Source organism: Podarcis raffonei, chromosome 1 (genome assembly GCF_027172205.1).
Source record: "Podarcis raffonei isolate rPodRaf1 chromosome 1, rPodRaf1.pri, whole genome shotgun sequence".
NCBI lineage: Eukaryota > Metazoa > Chordata > Lepidosauria > Squamata > Lacertidae > Podarcis > Podarcis raffonei.
In genome coordinates this window covers 10,092,343-10,111,247 of record NC_070602.1, presented here as the reverse complement: position 1 = coordinate 10,111,247, position 18,905 = coordinate 10,092,343, and the positions used below count along the sequence as shown (strand labels likewise).

The following is an 18,905-nucleotide window of genomic DNA, read 5'->3' as shown; positions in this document are numbered from 1 at the left end:
AAATAAATAAACCGTGTAGGATTGTGCTAAAAGGCTTTAAGGTCCCCACAGGAACCGCTTGTTCCTCTTGACACTTCTCAATATTCCTATATTGGGTTGGTTATTTCTAATTCATCCGAGAACGAAAAGAAACGACTTGCTGGGTCAGGCCCGGGAGCTGTCCAGTCCAGCCTCCTCCTTTCCAGCAGAGACCAGGAAAGATGCCTCAGGGAAGCCCCCAAGCAGAGCTTGAGAACAGCAGCCACCCCCACCTCCTTGCTTGCGTCTCCAGCGGCTGATGTTCAGAGTCGAGCTGCTCATTCCATTGAGCTATCATGGGCGACGACCAAGCGGTCAGTAGAGAAGACATTTCTAGATAGAAGCCCACCCACCTTCTCCCTGCGAGGCAGGTGCAAAAGCCCGCAATGCCTTTCAACATTTCAACGCGCGCACCCCCCCCCCTGCCCCGCAGCTCTTCTGAAGCAGAAAATAAAGTTGCATCTCCCTCCCCACCCATCCTCCTCTCCGGCTAACCTCTCCTCCGTGCCAAACCAATGACTGGAATCATCCCCTAGCCTTTCGCCTCCCCACCCGCGCTCCTTTCTTCCCTTTGCAACCCCCCCCCAACTCCCCGAAGCAAACGCTAAATTATTCAGCCTCCTCCTCCCCTGGCGGAAGGGCAGTTCGGGCGCTCGCCTCGGAGCATCTCGGGCGAAGAACTTTCAGCCCTGGCGACTGACTGTAGGAAGGAAGCAGAGACAGAGAGAGAGACAGAGAATGGGATTCCGGATCAGGCTGGCAACTCAGCCCCGCCTCCTGACGAGCCTCTGATTTCGGGGAAAGCATCCCATAGCCACTCCGGCCATTGGCCTCTTTCTTCTCCCCCGGCTCTCTCCTCCCCCCCACCCTCTCTAGCGTGGGTTTGATGCTCCATCCTGGGACCTGCCCAAGTTGCGCTGCCTTCCCCGCCAGCCTCCAGCAGGTGTGCAGCCGCCTCAGCGCAGCCCCTCGCGCCGCCCGCCCGCCCTCCTCCTCCTCTGCTCGCCTCGCTGGGCGCGTGTGGGTGCAGCCGCAGGTTCCAGAGGGCACCCAGGCTGGGAGGGGAGAGAGGGTGGGGTGGCGGCTCCCTGTTGGCGACCCTTGGAGCGGCGGCGGAGGAGACCTCGGGTGGCGCTCGGTGGATTTCTTGCCCTCCGCAGTCTAGGCGCTCCGGGAGAGAGAGCTGTCCAGGGTGCTGAACGCTCCAACTTGGCAACGCGCTTTGGGATTAAAGCCGCTTCTCCGGAGCTCTTGGGATGCGAGCGCTTGGTTGGCGAGGCAGGAACCGTCTCTCTTCTTCGTCTTCTTTTTAAGGAAAAAGAGTACAGAAGAGTTTGGTGGCTTTTTATATATATATATAAAAAGCAGAGCCTCTCCGCATCTGTTGGAGTCCCCGTTTCCCCGACGCGCCCCTGTTGCGCCCAGGAACGCAAGAAGTGGCCGAATCCGCTGGCTGGGCTGGGTTGACTCTTCGCTGTCCAGCCGCAGGCAGCCCGGTGGGCTTCGGAAGGGCGTGTGGTCATGCTGTCTGCCCGTTGGGGTAGCAGCAGCAGCAGCAGCAGCAACAGCCAGGCACACGCGCAGGCGCAATCCCCTCGGAGGCTGCAGTTCCCGAGCTGTGAGCGCGGCGTTGCCACAGTCTGGGCTTCACCAGCCGCTGGAGCGCTACTACCATGAACTGCCTCGTCCACCTTCCCACAGCTACTCTACGGCACTGGGTGCAAGAGACCTGCCGAGACCCTCCCAGCCGCCCCCGCTGCGACCCCTTGGCTCCAGAGCCCGGCTCTGCAGGCGCAGGATGCCGGGGGGAAAAAGAGGGCTGGTGGCACCACAGAACACGTTTTTGGAGAACATCGTCAGGCGCTCAAGTGGTAAGCGAGGCCCCTCTTCCTCTTCTTCTTCTTCTTCCTCCTCCTCTTGACTAGGCAACGGAGCGGGAGAGCGGGAAGAAAGGGTTAAGTTGCTCCCGAAGTTCGTAAAAGCGCCCCCACACTCCCGGACTTAAGCAAAACGTCTTAAAAGCTGAGGAGTGGTAGTTTCCACAGGGCTAGTTTCTAACCAGAACTTTTATAGGCATATTTAAAGGTGCAATCATTAATTTATTAATTCATCAATAAATTAATTTGTTCGACTCCTCAGCTGCATCATTCCTGTCCTTTCAGCACCTTAACGTACCTGGTGATTTTTAGAGTTCAAGGTGCTGCTCTCAGGGAGCTTGCAATCTAAATTTGACTGCGAGGAAAGATGGACTAGATGGTAGGGCATGACTGGTGGCACCAGGGAAAGAGTTAAAGCAGAGGTGACAGCGGGAGAGACGGAACAGATACAGCTGTTCCTTGCTGTATGCTCCGAGACTCTTGAAAAAGTATGGGTATAGTGTCGGTGTGTGTGTGTGTGTCTCCCGTCATTGGAATTTCCTCTCTTTGACTGAAGAAATTGAAGTGGGTGGCTGCATTATGGCGAGAAGGAAGATTTAATTGCCTTGGGTAAAAAACAACAACAACAATCATCTCTCCATCGATAGAAGCCAGAGGCCCAGAGAAGCCTCAAGGCGATTCTGTGGTTTGGAACAGAAACCGTCAAACAGGTTAAAGGATCGGGGATATTAAACCCTCATTTCCGCCAGCAGTTTACTTTCACTTCTCTCCTGGCCATTCCTGAAAATTCCAGCCCCTCTAGGAATGTAGTTTGGAGTTGAAGGTTTGCCTATGTGGTGAGACGGATTATTTGATAAAGTGTCTAGGAGTGTCCACGAGTAAGCATAACAAAAAAAATTAAAAAGCACACACTTTGCTGGCCAGAGGAAAATACGCTCAGTGTAAAATCTACAGAAAGAACTCACCCTCAGCAGCACTTTATGTTGGCAAACCATTTACACTAAGTTTGCATGGTGCTTTACTGTGTGTGTGTCTGTGCGTAAATGCAGAATAAGGCATGATAAGCAAGGTGTACTCTGAATTTTTCTTAATAATGCTGCCTTTAGATGATTTCTGCTAGTAAACATTTGACATGACTTTAGGAACTTCGTGTATGTGGTCAGTTTGAATGCTATCATACCACAGTGATTTTTATTTTATTTCTAAATACAAACTTCTTAATTTTATCTCTTTTTGAATTAGTGCCCATATCACCTGTGCAGTAATTTATGGAACAACCCTCTTTAACCTGAACTTATTGATTAAGTTATCATGTTTGTATATCTTACCTTTCACCCGAAGAGCTTGGGGCAGCAAAGATGGGGTTGTCCCACTTTATTATGACTGATGGACAGGGCCAGTTTAGAGGACTGTGTCTCCTAACTCAAAGCCATCAAGTGAATTTCATTGCTGAGGCTGTGGTTCTATATCCACTTACCTTGGAGTAAGCGCTATTGAACTCTACAGGACTTACTTCTGAATTGTCATGTATGGAATTGCCCTTCAGTGAGGATCTGAAAACCAGCTTACTTGACTGCATACCTACTAATACACACCAGCGGCTCATACTCTTTCTACATCTCTTTTCTACAATATAGGCCTTTTAAAAATACTGTCATTTAAATGTATCATTGTGTTCTATAGGGTGTGGGGTGTGTGTGTGTATGTAGAATCATAAAATTGTAGAGATGGAAGGGACCCTTAGGGTCATCTAGTCCAACCCACTGCAATGCAGGAATCTCAACTAAAGCATCCCTGACAGATATCCACCTGACATCTCCTAATGTTTTTATGTCTTTGGACCAAGGTGTATGTTCAAAGTGCTTTGCCAAAGAGGTTATAAGGAGTTCTGCTCACCCTGTAATTCCGCTGCTTGGGATTCCTCCTTACCTGTTTCAAAAGTGGCTGAAAATATTCCACGCTGTCCCATTAATGTAAATATGTAAAAGAATACAGATAATCCTTCAAACTGAACTAAGCAAAAGAGATGACGAGGAGAAACAGAGCCCTAACATTTCTTATATGGGTTTTTATTAAGGGATGACCACCATTATATATATATATATTCTCCTTCCAGCCTTCCTGGACTATGAATTCAAACTTAAATGCAATTCTAAAATTTATTCATTTACAGAATTTCTAGGCTGCCTTTCTGTTGTTCAGCATTCAAAGCCATTTGGAAACGATCCAGTACAAAGCAACAGCACATTCTATAATGAGACATTGTTCTATAAAACTTGTTTTTGTTTTTTATAAAAATAATAATTGTTACCCAAATCCAGGAAGGTTAGATTGAGTGTTGGATTACCCAGCAGGCAGATTAAGCACATGTTTAGGGAACTAGCAAATCAGGGGCACACATGCAAAAAAAAAAAAAAGGAAGAAAGGAAGGAAGGAAGGAAAAAAGAAGAAGAAATGCAGAAATGTAGAAATAATTTTACATTTGAGGTTTCAAAAACAGCATTGAAGTAGTTCATCATGGGGAAAATCTGAACTTTGTTAGACTTCCGCTCCGCACTCTTCCCCCATTTTTCTGGTCTCTTTTTTATTACTTATTCCCACCTAAATGAGGGGGTGTCCTACTAACATAGGTAATGCATGAAAATCAGACCCTGTCATGCGTTGCACATGACATACATGCATGCACATTTTGGCACACATGCAACTTTTGTGTCATTTTGAAAATGAAATGTTATTTCCTGTTTTGGTATTGTTTTTATTTTGAATTACATATGTTGGGCACTACAATCTTTTCAGTGCTTATGATCTCTAGAGGTCTTGCTCTGGCCTTGGATTGATCTATCCATGGCTAGTGGTCATGATAAGTGAGACCTGCAACAAAATGTTGCAGTGTGGAGCGCTTCTGTTGAAAGTTACGGCCACTTTACCCCACCCCAATTCCCCCTCCCTTGGACAATAAGTATTATGTGGCCTTTGAGAATGTTAGGTCTTTGTTGAATTGTTTGGGGCTCTTTCCCTTAGGGTTTTGAACCCCACTGATTCCCGATCTTGCAAGGCCTGATCCTGCCCAGTCCTGCAAGACTCTTACGCTTCCCCCTTAAAAATAATGAAGTTGCATAACGAAACAAAGGATTGCATTCAGTGTTAGTCCTGCTCAGGGTAGACCCATTGGAATTGATGGGCTAATGATGAACTTCACACCCCATTAATTTCAATGGGCCCACTCTCAGTAGGATTCAGTCGGAGACAACCCACAGAAAAGAATTCATAGCAAACTAAAAATGCACACTCCTTGCCAATCACATTAAATGTTGTGTACAGTAGCAAATTGGTACGATTCTTGTTTTATGTCCACCAGAAGCAAATCTGAAACGTTCATGCCAGCAGCACAATTCGGTTGTAGATTGCATTAAGCAGAGATTGTAAGAAGCCGTGTACTTCAGAGGAGATGCTCTCCACTCCCCGCCCCGCGAATAAAAAAGTTACCAAGCTGCAAATATGGAAACGCTTTCAAGCTCTTAATTCCATTTATATTTTCAATTACTTTGAGGCTCTTCGTGTACACAGCCAGCTTATGATGACTGTCGTTTAATAATCTTCTTGATATACCACCCAGTGTAAGAAGAGGAACATGGCTGGATCTAGAGCAGCTCCCAGTTTCTCTGTATGTGCAAAATTTGGTCTTTCTAAGCACAACAGGACTCCGGCGTTTATCCCGAGCTAAGAGCTTTGGAAGTCACCTTATAATGACTCAGACCTATTGGTCCATGTAGTTCAGTATTGTCTACACTGACTGGCAGCAGATCTGATCTCCAGACTGGGGTCTCTCCCACTCCCAACCAGAGGAGAACATGAATTGACCCTGGCACATCAACTTGCGATGCAGTTTCTCCACTACTGAGCTATGATACTTCCCTGACCAGTATATTAAAATAAAACTTGCATAATTTGCAGACTGGGTGGTTAATGGCCTTAACAGGTTGGGAGCAGTTCCCTTGAAGGACCACCGTGCCCTGTATGTGCCTATCTAACTGGTTTGATCTGTGGAACTTGTACTTTGACAAGTGCCTTATCATATTCAACCCACATTTTAAAGGAGCCATGCTCAGTCGGTAGAGCATGAGACTCTTAATTTCACGGTCATGGGTTTGAGCCCCATGATGGGCAAAAAGATTCCTGCATTGCGTGTGTGTGGACTAGATAACTGTTGTGGTCCTTGCCAATTCTAGGTAAAGGTAAAGGGACCCCTGACCATTAGGTCCAGTCGTGACCGACTCTGGGGTTGGGGCGCTCATCTCGCTTTATTGGCCGAGGGAGCCGGCGTGCAGCTTCCGGGTCATGTGGCCAGCATGACTAAGCCGCTTCTGACAAACCAGAGCAGCACACGGAAACGCCGTTTACCTTCCCGCTGGAGCGGTACCTATTTATCTACTTGCACTTTGACATGCTTTTGAACTGCTAGGTTGGCAGGAGCAGGGACCGAGCAACAGGAGCTCACCCTGTTGGTGGTAGCTCGGGTTACATACGCTTCAGGCTACAGACTCCACTAATCCAGAAATATTACCTCGGGTTAAGAACTTTGCTTCAGGTTGAGAACAGAAATCGTGCTCCGGCGGCGCAGCTGCAGCAGGAGGCCCCATTAGCTAAAGTGGTGCTTCAAGTTAAGAACAGTTTCAGGTTAAGAACGGACCTCCGGAACGAATTAAATACTTAACCTGAGGTAGCACTGTAGTATATATGCACAAATTCCCATGCAGTCGGATGGAAGTTTGGATGAATGAAGTCACGCATCTGGTTAGCTGTTGAGACTGTGGATGCATGTGGATTCTAATGGGGTTGATGTGCATTAACAATGTTGGACAACCCAACCACCGTGCAGAAGCAGACTGCACTCTCTCTTAGCATTCTACCGCTGACCTTTGCTAGGTTCAGCCTCTTCCTGCCAGTGTGTTCAGCAGAGAGGAAGGGGTTCTCTACATTGGCCAAGGCTAGCAAGGCTGGATGGAGGGGCACCATTAACCCCGCCCTCCCCAAGAGCTGCAGTGTTGGGCTGCTCTGCCAGACAGGGATATCCCTGTAGCTATTGGTTCACCCGCTCTGATGTCAGTGGAAGGTTCACAAACTTCCTTTTTTTAATTTTTAATTTTTTAATTTTTACATATAATTTCCAAAATTCATATAACATACTTTCTTATCTTATACAGTGTTTTGTACTTCCATCAACCACATCTAAAGATTTTTCAATCTTTATCACTTAATCTACATTTCATTAATTCCATTATTACTTTTCGCAATCCTTAACTAACAATTCTCTTCATAATTTTCTCCGCAATATTTCGCACAGTCCTCCTTACAAAACTTCTTGCAGTCCTACTAGCGTGATCTGTTTATTACAATTGCTTTTCAAATAATCCAAGTATTTACTCCAGTCCTCTGAGAATCTCTGGTCCCGCGGGTTTCGAATCCTTCCTGACATCTTATCCAATTCTGGATAGTCCATTAATTTCGTCTGCCACTCTCCTTTCGTCGGTAGCTCTTCTTGTGTTCACAAACTTTCTAACTGCGGAGGGAGACAGCCAATCGTTCCGTTTTGACTGCCACTGCTGTGAAAATAGGCAGAAAGTTGCTTTGGCTGAGAATATCTTTCAGGGCAGAGGCTGGGAGCGGAAAGGGATGCAGGTAGTGGGGTGAAAGAAAATGTGTGGAAATCAAATAGATTGGAGCCCTTATGGTATGGGAGCCCCATAAGCGGACAGCTAAAAGGGTGTCGCCTTTGTGGTAGGGAGCCCCATAAGAATAGTCAGTGGGGGAGGACAGTGGGTCCAGTTGTAATAAAATCTGAGTTTACCTTGTCATGCTGTAGTCAGTCTGTGCTTGACCTACTTTCCCCTTACTTATTCCAAGTCTCTCCTCATTGCTGCATTACGGAACAGGGCAAAGAGAAAGGACAGATCAGTTGGAAGATGTGAACGACTGTAATTCTGACGTTGTTTTCGGGATGATAGTCAGATGGGGCCACTTTTCAGGATGCACCAGAGAATTGGGGTGTTTTGTTTTTTTCTGTTTTTATTATAGGTGCTGGAAATGGTGCAAAGAAGAAGGGAAAAAACCCTGTAAACCTGTAGTTTGCAAAACCTCCCAGGATAATTGCACTCACTCTTTCATTCTGGCCATTTCTTCATCCTCCTTTTTCTTCATGGCCACAGTCTCCCCCTTTTCTCAAATGGGGAATTTGCACCAATGCACCTGTGTGTTCATTCTGCTTCCACAGGCCTTGGTTTCTTCAGTTAATTTGTTCTCTTTCTCAGAACCTTGACGCAACTACTTCATTATGATCCCAGATCTTTAGCACACAAGGTACTAGGCTGTATTCATTAGATGACAGTGGGGGCATGTGGGTGCAATGCTAGACATTCAGGGTTACCTTTGGGTGGACTGCAGTGGTGGAATAAAAAGTCCTGTGCCAGTTTGAGAGGAAGAAATGCAAATGAATGGGGGAAAGACACAAAAATTATGAAAGAGAACCGACGTGAAAATACCCTCATTTCCTACAAAGCCCCATAGTTCTTCTCAGTGATGCTGAGCATTCCCCCCCCCCATGTTTGAGTATTCATAATTAATTTATGCAAATTATGCAAATCGCACTGCATAATTCCATTTCAGTGCAAAAGAAGCTCAAATGCCAATGGAGAGAATGTTTTTCCATTACATATTGGCTGTGGGCTGAAAGGAACAGCAACAGTGAATTCCAATTGTATTTGCCAGATTGATTTCCATCCCAGATATGGGAGGAATAAGGGGGCACCGGTAATTGCAATTCCCGTTTCCACTTTTGATTAGCCACATTGGATATGTTCTTCCTTTGCAGTTGGAGGCAGCAATGGTGCTGAAAGCCAATTGCTTGAAACCACAGGAGAGAAGAAGACTTTTGTGTAGGTTTCCCATTGAGGCATGTAGTTGGCCACTTGAGAAGATGATATTGGATGAGATGGGCCCTGGCTCTTCTTATGTCCTTATGGGATGGGCAACATCCTATATCCCCTTTTAAATGTCTTTGTGAGAGGCATGCCACTGGTTTTTGCTTTTATTATATATCTTCTGGTTTTTATCTTGCATTTTGATGTTGTGAACCGCCGTGCAAACCACGGATGAAGGGTATTCATTTATTAAATACAGATTTGATAAATAAATATGCAGACCTCAGTCATTTCTCCTCCCCTTTCTACTTTTATCCTGCTCAGTGCTGTGTGCATAGCACTTTGTCCACAATGAGCAGAAACAGGACAAATTGTGTTATAAAGCACATATTTGTATTCTGTATTAAGGTTATTGGTAAATTCTCAGTGTAGAATTTAGGTTACCTTGGTAGGTAATTTTGGAATAATAATAATAATAAATACAGCCCAGAGTCCTTTTTATTTACATTAGGTTTGTTCCACATTGTGCTGAACACAGGTAGAGGCCATCTCTCTCTCTCTATACGTGTGTGTGTGTGTGTGTGTGTGTGTGTGTGTGTGTGTGTACTAATTTGCCGATTAGTACAGCTCAGCTATTTGTGCACACAGACTGCACATTCGTCGAGCCTCATATATGAACACCCCGATTCTGTCTGGGCAACCAATGTTTTCAATCTTAAAGGTAAAGGGACCCCTGACCATTAGGTCCAGTTGTGACCGACTCTGGGGTTGCGGTGCTCATCTCACTTTATTGGCCGAGGGAGCCGGCGTACAGCTTCCGGCTCATGTGTCCAGCATGACTAAGCCACTTCTGGTGAACCAGAGCAGCACACGGAAACACCATTTACCTTCCCGCTGGAGCGGTACCTATTTATCTACTTGCACTTTGACGTGCTTTCAAACTGCTAAGTTGGCAGGAGCAGGGACCGAGCAACGGGAGCTCACCCCGTCGCGGAGATTCGAACCGCTGACTTTCTGATCAGCAAGTCCTAGGCTCTGTGGTTTAACCCACAGCGCCACCCGCGTCCCTTTTCAATCTTAGGAACACTTTTAAACCGGAATAAATCCCATCAGTGCCATGCAGTGGTGTAATCTGCAATGCATCCTTTGGTGGCAGTGATGAAGTCTCTGGGTCGTGATGGGTTGATGCATCCTGGTGTCCCAGAAGGGCAAGGCGAAGGGCAACAGGAGAAGTTCATGGGAAGAAGAAGAAGAAGAAGAGTTTGGATTTGATATCCCGCTTTATCACTACCCGAAGGAGCCTCAAAGCGGCTAACATTCTCCTTTCCCTTCCTCCCCCACAACAAACACTCTGTGAGGTGAGTGAGGCTGAGAGATTCAGAGAAGTGTGACTGGCCCAAGGTCACCCAGCAGCTGCATGTGGAGGAGCGGAGACGCGAACCCGGTTCCCCAGATTACGAGACTACCGCTCTTAACCACTACACCACACTGGCTCTCGGGGTTCCCGTGTGTCTCCCGGGGTCTCCCGGGGTTCAGTGTGGGGGAACCCCACACTGGGAGGGGTTCACTGGCTAAATATCAGCTCCCACCATTGAGCACCACTGAACAAGGGAGAGAGTGCCAGCAGCCTTTCTGGAGCGGAATCGGGAGGAAGTAGCAGATGCACCTCGACAGCTATGTCAGCAACAGGCAAGGATGCAGCTGCAGATTGGATAGCAGTGCCTGGAACAGGTGCAGATTATGACACTGCTGGTCCCTTCCAGACTCTGCTGCCCATCCAATAGGCACCCGCATCAGAGGCGTAGCAAGGTCAGGTGGTACCCGGTGTGGAATTTTTTTGTCACCCCCCCTTCTAATTGAAATTATTAAAAGAAGGGAAAATAAGATACTTACAGTTGCAAGTGTTATTTTCTGGTTTATTTGCTTAACATTGTGAGCATAAGCACTTAAAACTCCCCCTACCTTTGATCTCACCCCCCACCTCTCCTCCTGTGTGTTCCAGGGTTTGAGTCCTGAGTTGAGGGAGCTTTTGCTCCTCTCCTTCTCTCCCTTCTCTGCTTGCTTGTTTGCCTGCCTCCTTCCCATCCTCTCCCTGCTTGCCTGCCTGCCTCCTCCAGCAAGTAACCAAACAATTTAACCCCTGTGTTGCAAACAATAGTCAGTAATATCCAAGGCAACACGATGACCAAATACAATGATACGATATCAATATACACTCTTTATATAATATGAAATATATGAAATCACAGAAACAGAAAACTTATGAATCTCTGAAAGTCACAAAATATGCACTCTTAATGATTATATAAAGGTAAAGGTAAAGGGACCCCTGACCATTAGGTCCAGTCGTGACCGACTCTGGGGTTGCGGCGCTCATCTCACTTTATTGGCTGAGGGAGCTGGCATACAGCTTCCGGGTCATGTGGCCAGCATGACTAAGCTGCTTCTGGAGAACCAGAGCAGCACACGGAAACACCGTTTACTTTTCCGCCGGAGCAGTACCTATTTATCTACTTGCACTTTGACATGCTTTCGAACTGCTAGGTTGGCAGGAGTAGGGACCGAGCAACGGGAGCTCACCCCGTCCTGGGGATTCGAACCGCTGACCTTCTGATCAGCAAGTCTTAGGCTCTGTGGTTTAACCCACAGCACCACCCGCGTCCCTATAATGATTATATAAAGAGTGTATATTGATATCGTATCATTGTATTTGGTCACCGTGTTGCCTTGGATATTACTGCTTCCTCCAGCAGCCCAGGAGTGTGGGGCAATGGTGGGCCATCTGCCCCCCGACTCCCAAGCCTCCCCAGAGCTGTCAAAACAAAGGGGGAAGGGGGGAAGGCCACCAGCAAAAGTGGCACAGCTCCCTCCCTTCTCCCAATGGCTCGGGGTAGGCTTGGGAGTTGTGGGGCAGGAAGTGCCCCGAATGTCACCCCCTCAGCGATGACATCCAGGGCGGTCCACCTCACTGCACCCCCTTCCTACACCTCTGCCCACATTTCACTGAACCAGAAGCCCTGGAGATACTGCTGTCACCTTGCCTGACACCTTTTGATAAGGGCACCGCATCTCCGCTTCTCGGGCAGCAGAAGCTGGTAGCTCACCAACCACTGGCAGGGAGAATGGTCTCTTCCAAGGCTGCAATCCTCACCTTGCTTGCCTGAGAGTATGCCTTGTTGAATTCAACAGGACTTACTTCTGAGTAGACGTAGGCTCTCACTGTAAGATGCCATTGGCTGAGGTCCTCTGAGCATTTTGAAGGTGTCACGGACTGAGCTCTCAGGGTCTATGAACTTGGTTGGCTGAGCTTCACGGGAAGTCTAGCTGCCATTGGCTGAGCTTCTCTCAGGGTCTTTAGCTGCCATTGGCTGTCTTATTCTGGGGTTAAGGCGGGGATCAGTAAGCTGCCATCAGCTGACTCCCCAAGCATCACCCTCTGGAAACAGCCATCTAAGTAGGGCTGGAACCACCGCAAAGCGGTACCACCCATCCCTAGCTCCAGAAGGATATCACGGTTGATGGTATCGAAAGCCACTGAGAGGTCAAGGTGAATTAACAGGGACACATTTCTCTCTCCCGACAGAGGTCACCATACAGGGTGACCAAAGCCATTTCTGTGCCAAAACCAAGTCTAAACTCCAATTGAAATGGATCTAGAAAATCAGTTTCCTCCAAGACTGCCCTGATCTTGGGCTCAGGATTTCAGCCTTAATTTCTACGATACTCTACGGCTCACTCTTTTAAAATCTTTCTGGGCCTTTTATCTAGTCCTCTTTCATGATCATGATCCTCTTTTGTGTTTTGGATCTCACATCGTATCTTGACCACTGTTTACAACTGCAAATTTTATTCAGTTCAGAGATGATTGTTTCGATCATAACAATGCAAAGAATTACAAAAACCAGGTAGACAAAGCAAGAAGATAAATGAGAAAGAAGTTTCAAAACATGTATACAGTAAGACAGACGAATGAATAATTATGCAATTAAACAGCCTTAAGACAATTTGCAGCATGACTAGGCATGGAACGCTGTTATGATTCCTCCGCTGCCTTTGCAAGTGAAACAACTTTTTGGATTATGTACCTGTCTTCATTTGCCATCAAAACTCTCTCTCTTTTTTGCCGATTAGACCAAAAAAATTAAAGCAAAGGGGGAGCTGAAGGGGAACCCCACTAATATCTAGCTTCCTTATAAATGGGGCAACCCTACTGGTAATACAGTGGTACCTCGGGTTAAGAACTTAATTCGTTCCGGAGGTCCATTCTTAACCTGAAACTGTTCTTAACCTGAAGCACCACTTTAGCTAATGGGGCCTCCCGCTGCTGCTGTGCCGCTGCCGCACAATTTCTGTTCTCATCCTAAAGCAAAGTTCTTAACCCAAGGTACTATTTCTGGGTTAATGGAGTCTGTAACCTGAAGCAGCTGTAACATGAAGTGTCTGTAACCCGAGGTACCACTGTAGAAACAATTCCCTCCAACCCTGCTCTTCATCTCTACCATACTGTAGTTCCTCAGAACAGTAATGACCATCAAGATCAACAGATGACATTTGCTGGAGCCTGAGATAAGCAGGCACTCTCTTTTCAGAAAGAACAGACCTGGAGCTAGCACACAGCACCCTTGGACAGTTGCCAGCACCCAGACACCCTAGATGGGCCCACAACTAATGCTTGCCTGAAACCCCTCTTTGAAAAAATAAAAAATAGCTGAGGCTAGGACCTTCGTGTGAGCTTCCCGTAGGTGCTTGGTTGGCCACTGTGAGAACCAGCAAGGTTCTTCTTATATTTCCCACAATGCTCTACCAGCAAGGTTCTTCTTATATTTCCCAGAATGCCACTGACCTACATGCCTAAGGTCCAAGCTACCTGAAAGACCCTTTACCCTCATACAAACTTGCCTGGGTTCTCAGATTTTCAGGGGAGGCCCTTCTCTCGGTCCTGCTACCCTCGCAGGCAGGCTTGGTGGCGACACAGGAGAGGACCTTGTCGGTGGCTGTTCCCAGACTTTGGAACTCCCTCTCTAGAGAAGCTGCACTGGCTCCCTCCTTGCTGTCTTTCTGCCAGTACTTTTGGGAACTGACTGCTTTTAATGAAAGGGATGGTGCCATGCTGTTCTTACGACGATTACCTGTATACTTCAAATGGATTTTCTGCAGAGCAGGGACACCCAACTCCCAATAGACTGGGATCTACAAACAGTATAAAAAAACTGGCAGTGATCTACCCATTGTCATTGGATGGACCAAACTTGTTGAGCTTATTTTAGGAAGCCAAAGTTGTTCAGATTTTTTTAGGAAGGCAAAGTTGTAGAGTTTTATTTTTAGGAAGCCAAGCCGAAGTTGTTGAGCTGAAGTTTTTTTTTTGGGGGGGAGGAGATCACTGAGACACCAGAGATCTACCAGGATCTACCAGGAGCACCCAGCGATCTACCAGTAGATCACGATCTATGTGTTGGACATGCCTGCTATAGAGTTTTTAATCCTGTTATTGTTTTCTTGGGCTTTTTTTAAATGATTCCCCCCTTTTGCCTTTAGCTATTCTTATTTATATCTGTAAGGCACCTCGAGGCACTGCCAGGAGGAAAAATGGGGTGTAAATAGCAACAGTAACCACACTTTGGGGCAATGGGAACTTAAATTCCATGTCCCAGAAGGCTCATTATCACTACCTGGTAAGCCGGGGGGGGGGCACTGAACCCAATGCCCGCCTTCCTACCAAACTTGGAAGTAACCTCAAAGTCAGTCCCTAAGATTCTATCACACCCAAGTATGACCAGGATGGGACTATGCAAATGAAGAGGCGGAGATATGCAGATAGGAGCAGGCTTTTTATGGCCAGGTCTCTGGTGTCAGTGAGCAGATGCAGCTCTTGCCCTACTCATCTCCTTGAATTCATTTGGGTGAGTAGGTGCTGTTCATTCTTAGGAAGAAAAGCATAGGCATCACCCCACTTCCTACGTAAAGGTAAAGGGGACCCCTGACTATTAGGTCCAGTTGCGGACGACTTTGGGGTTGCGGCGCTCATCTCGCTTTACTGGCCAAGGGAGCCGGTGTACAGCTTCTGGGTCATGTGGCCAGCATGACTAAGCCGCCTCTGGCAAACCAGAGCAGTGCACAGAAACGTTTACCTTCCCGCTGGAGTGGTACCTATTTATCTACTTGCACTTATGTTATGTACTGAGTTGAGTCTGAATGGTCCTAGAACTTGGACGTGCTTTCGACCTGCTAGGTTGGCAGGAGCTGGGACCGAGCAACGGGAGCTCACCCCGTCACGGGGATTCGAACCGCCGACCTTCTGATCGGCAAGTCCTAGGCTCTGTGGTTTAGACCACAGCGCCACCCGCATACACAGGGGTTAAATCGCCTAAAGTGTGGAGCACCCTCTAAACACCCTTTAAGTGCCCTCTCTGCCACTCTCTCTGCAATCCATACTTGCAGGCTTGCAGATCCACCCGACCCACTTAGAATCGTGTTTTACAATTGTAAAAACAGGCTGCCTCCTGAGTCCAGGGATGTCGTGACAAAATTCCTGCTTATGAAACAATAGCCTGCAATGCCAGGGCCAGGCACCAGGGGTCATCCTGTCTGACATTGCCTCCAGCGGCCAGCAGGATTTAGAAAACACTTGTGAAGTAGAATCACTGGGCAATATTGCCAGTGAATCGTAGAGTGGAGGCAATTGCACACTTGAAGAACAACTCATTGACCTTCTCTCTACTTCAAGGCTAGCCTGAGTTCAATGTTGGGCATGCGGTTATTCCATAAAACACACTGAAACCAAACCCCCCAAAAAGCAGTGTTTCCACTTGAACGGGCAGATTTAATAGATGGCACAGATGTGGTTGTGCTGTTTCTGTTTTATTTTCAAACTGAGAGCTTCCAAGAGGATCTCAGGAAAAGTTATTTTGACAGGCAGGAATTTCAGTCCGTTTCCAGTTCTCAGTTGCTGGCAGTGAACGGCTGACAATATTTTGACAGCCTGGAGGCTGCACAGAAGAAGCAGGCCTTGATTTCTTCTCTGGAGGGTGTGTGTGGAAGGAACTGCGTCAGAGCCAAAGTCCACAATTTGGAGCCAGCTAAGCGCTGCTTCTCTGGACATGGTTGAGGCAGATAGAGGTTCCTGAATGTACAAGAGACTTTCGCAAGCTAGCAAAGAAAAGTTTTCCTTGCTATCTGAACTGTTTTTAGTATTGCCTTTCAATGTTATGGGACCTTAGGGTGGGTGATACTTTTAATCATCATCATCACCGTCATAGTAATACTTGTCTGCTCACAATAGAGATTGACTTGACTACGGCTTTCCGCTTAGTCACTGATGAAAGACAGGCTATGTGAGGAAATCAAGAGAGCCTTAGTCATGTTTAAAAGGAAGAAGGAGCTGTAAACCTGACCTTTTCATTCCGTTGTTCCCTCTGATTTCCTCTCTTGTGACTGGACATAGAAAACTAGCTGTCAAAGGAGATGTGCTCTGGTCTGGCTTTTCCCCTGATGAACTACTTTTCTCTGTGCAGGATATATACATTCAGTCTGAAGCAATATAGCCCAGAAAAAGGATGACAACACCTGCCATTTGGGAGAAGCAGGATGAAGTTTCTCTTTAAAGAGGAACTTACTTTCTTTGAAAGTATCTGAGCTTATAGTGTGTGGCAGTTGAAATCTGCTGGCTGTATGGCCTCTTCTGCCCCCCAGCCCCAAACGGAGCTGCCCTCACAATTGACAGATGTGCCATGGGGAGCTGCCATGCTTTGCTGGCAAAGCAGATTCAATGCCAGGCATCTCCAGGCAGGAGCGTACGAAGTGGAGGGCGGAGGGGGTGTTCCGCTCCAGGTGCCACTCTGGTGTGTGTGTGTGTGTTACAGGATGGCCCCTGCCTCCCCCCAGCTGTAGAGTGGCTGAGGGTGCGCGCAGTCCATATGGGCACTGCCCATGCGGCATCCATACAGGCTGCCTCTTGCATGGCGACTGTACAGGCTGTCACGCATGGGCACTCCATACGGGATGCGGCACATGCGCAGTCCGTATGGAGTGTGCATGTGCCGCATCCCGTACGGAGTGTGCATGTGTGGCATCCTGTATGGACTACACGTGTGGCATCCCATACGGAGTGCGCATGTGCAGCATCCCATATGGACTGCGCATGTACGGCATCCCTTATGGACTTTGCATGTGCGGCATCCCGTATGGACTACAAATGTGTGGCATCCCATACGGAGTGCACATGTGCAGCATCCCATATGGACTGCGCTTGTGCGGCATCCCGTATGGACTGCGCATGTGCGGTATCCCGTATGGACTGCACATGTGTGGCATCCCTTATGGACTGCGCATGTGCGGTATCCCGTATGGACTGCACATGTGTGGCATCCCTCATGGACTGCACATGTGCGGCATCCCGTATGAACTACAAATGTGTGGCATCCCATATGGACTGCGCATGTGCGGCATCCCTTATGGACTGTGCATGTGCGGTATCCCGTATGGACTGCACATGTGCGGCATCCTTTATGGACTACAAATGTGTGGCATCCCGTATGGACTGCGCATGTGCGGCATCCCGTATGGTCGTTGCACATGCGCAATCCGTACAGGGTGCCAATCGCAAGCGGCAGCCTGAACGGAGTGCGCATGTGCAGCATTCCGTACAGAGTGTGCATGCGCGGATGCCACACATGCGCACTCCGTACGGGCTGCCCCGTCCAGGGTACCGGAGAGGGTTTCTCCCCCACTGTCTCCAGGTATGGCTGGGAAAGACTCCTGTGCTTTGGGCTACAACTCCCATCAGTGCCAGGCAGCATAACCAATGAAGAGGGATGATGGGAGTTGTAGTCCTAAACACCTGGCAGGTGTGAAGCCTTGTGAAGCTGCTTCAGAACAAGCCTGTGTGATGCCTCGCTGAAAGGAGAGACTCCCCCCCCCCCAATTGTCAAGTTGTTCCAGCATCTAGGGAGAATCCTTGGATGGTTGTGTTGGAGCCAAAATATGCACACCTGGGGGAAACAGCCATGGCACGAGAGGGAAGACAGATCACTTACGGAATATAAAATTAGTGTGCCTAGAGAAGCTCACTGCCTAATTTTGCATGGACTCATTTTTCATCCTGATGCATCTTTCGAAAAGCTAAAGCAGGCCCGATGAATTAGCCAAAAGAACTGCCACTTTCCAGCCACAGACCCCCCTATCTGGATTTCCCCTAGCTCCTGAACGTACACGGTTATCTTAATTTTGTTTTGTTTTATTCATCCATTCCACTTTCAAGCTGCTCCCCCAGGTGTGTATGTCCTGAGGCAGCCTACAAAACAATCAAACAAGCTCTCAAAATAATTCTAGTTAAAACAGAGCGTTGGGGGAGTGTGGACTTGTTGGTTCTCTCTGGCTTTTGAGACCATTGGCCATGACGTTCTTCTGGAGCAACTCGAGGAGAAATATAAAAATACCGTATTTTTCGCTCTATAGGGCGCACCTGACCATAGGGCACACCTAGTTTTCAGAGGGGGAAATCAGGAAAAAAAGAAGACCCCCCCCAGCTCTGGGAGCAGCGGACAGGCTGCACGCAGCCTGTGCACTTCTCCCAGACCTTCTCCCTGCTATTGCGGGAGGTGGGGGAATTCCCCCATCTCCTGCAAAAGTCCACAGGAGCCACACACCCTTTAAAGAGTGCGCAGCTCCTGCGGGCTTTTTGACTGAGCTTGTGGGGCTGGCAGTGGGGGGAAGTGCTGCTTTCCCCCACCGCCAGCCTCAAAACCATGTTGGGGAGTAGCGTGAAGGTGTCACGTGCCTTCCCGCTGCCTCCCGAGCCTGTGGGGCTGGCGGTGGGGGGAAGCGCTGCTTTCCCCCACCGCCAGCCTCAAAACCACGTCGGGGAGCAGCGCGAAGGCGTCACGCACCTTCCCACTGCCCCCCGAGTCTATGGGGCTGGCGGTGGGGGGAAGCGCTGCTTTCCCCCACCACCAGCCTCAAAGACCAGACTCTCCTGGCTTCAGAAAAGCAACGCAAAGCCTCCGGAGCACACGCTTTGGAGGCTTCGCATTGCTATCGCTGAAGCCAGGGAACCTTCATTCGCTCCATAGGACGCACACACATTTCCCCTTAATGT

The 18,905-nt window shown here is 48.1% G+C and overlaps 1 protein-coding gene across 1 annotated transcript in view; it reads left to right on the top strand.

Moving 5' to 3' along the window:
• Positions 1-1,395: 1,395 nt before the first annotated feature.
• Positions 1,396-18,905, top strand: part of KCNH5 (potassium voltage-gated channel subfamily H member 5) — a 177,549-nt gene continuing 160,039 nt past the window's right edge. The window contains exon 1 of the mRNA XM_053404510.1: positions 1,396-1,889. Within this exon, the coding sequence (XP_053260485.1) occupies positions 1,817-1,889 (73 nt within the window). The 5' untranslated portion in view covers positions 1,396-1,816. The remainder of the gene's footprint in view (positions 1,890-18,905) is intronic.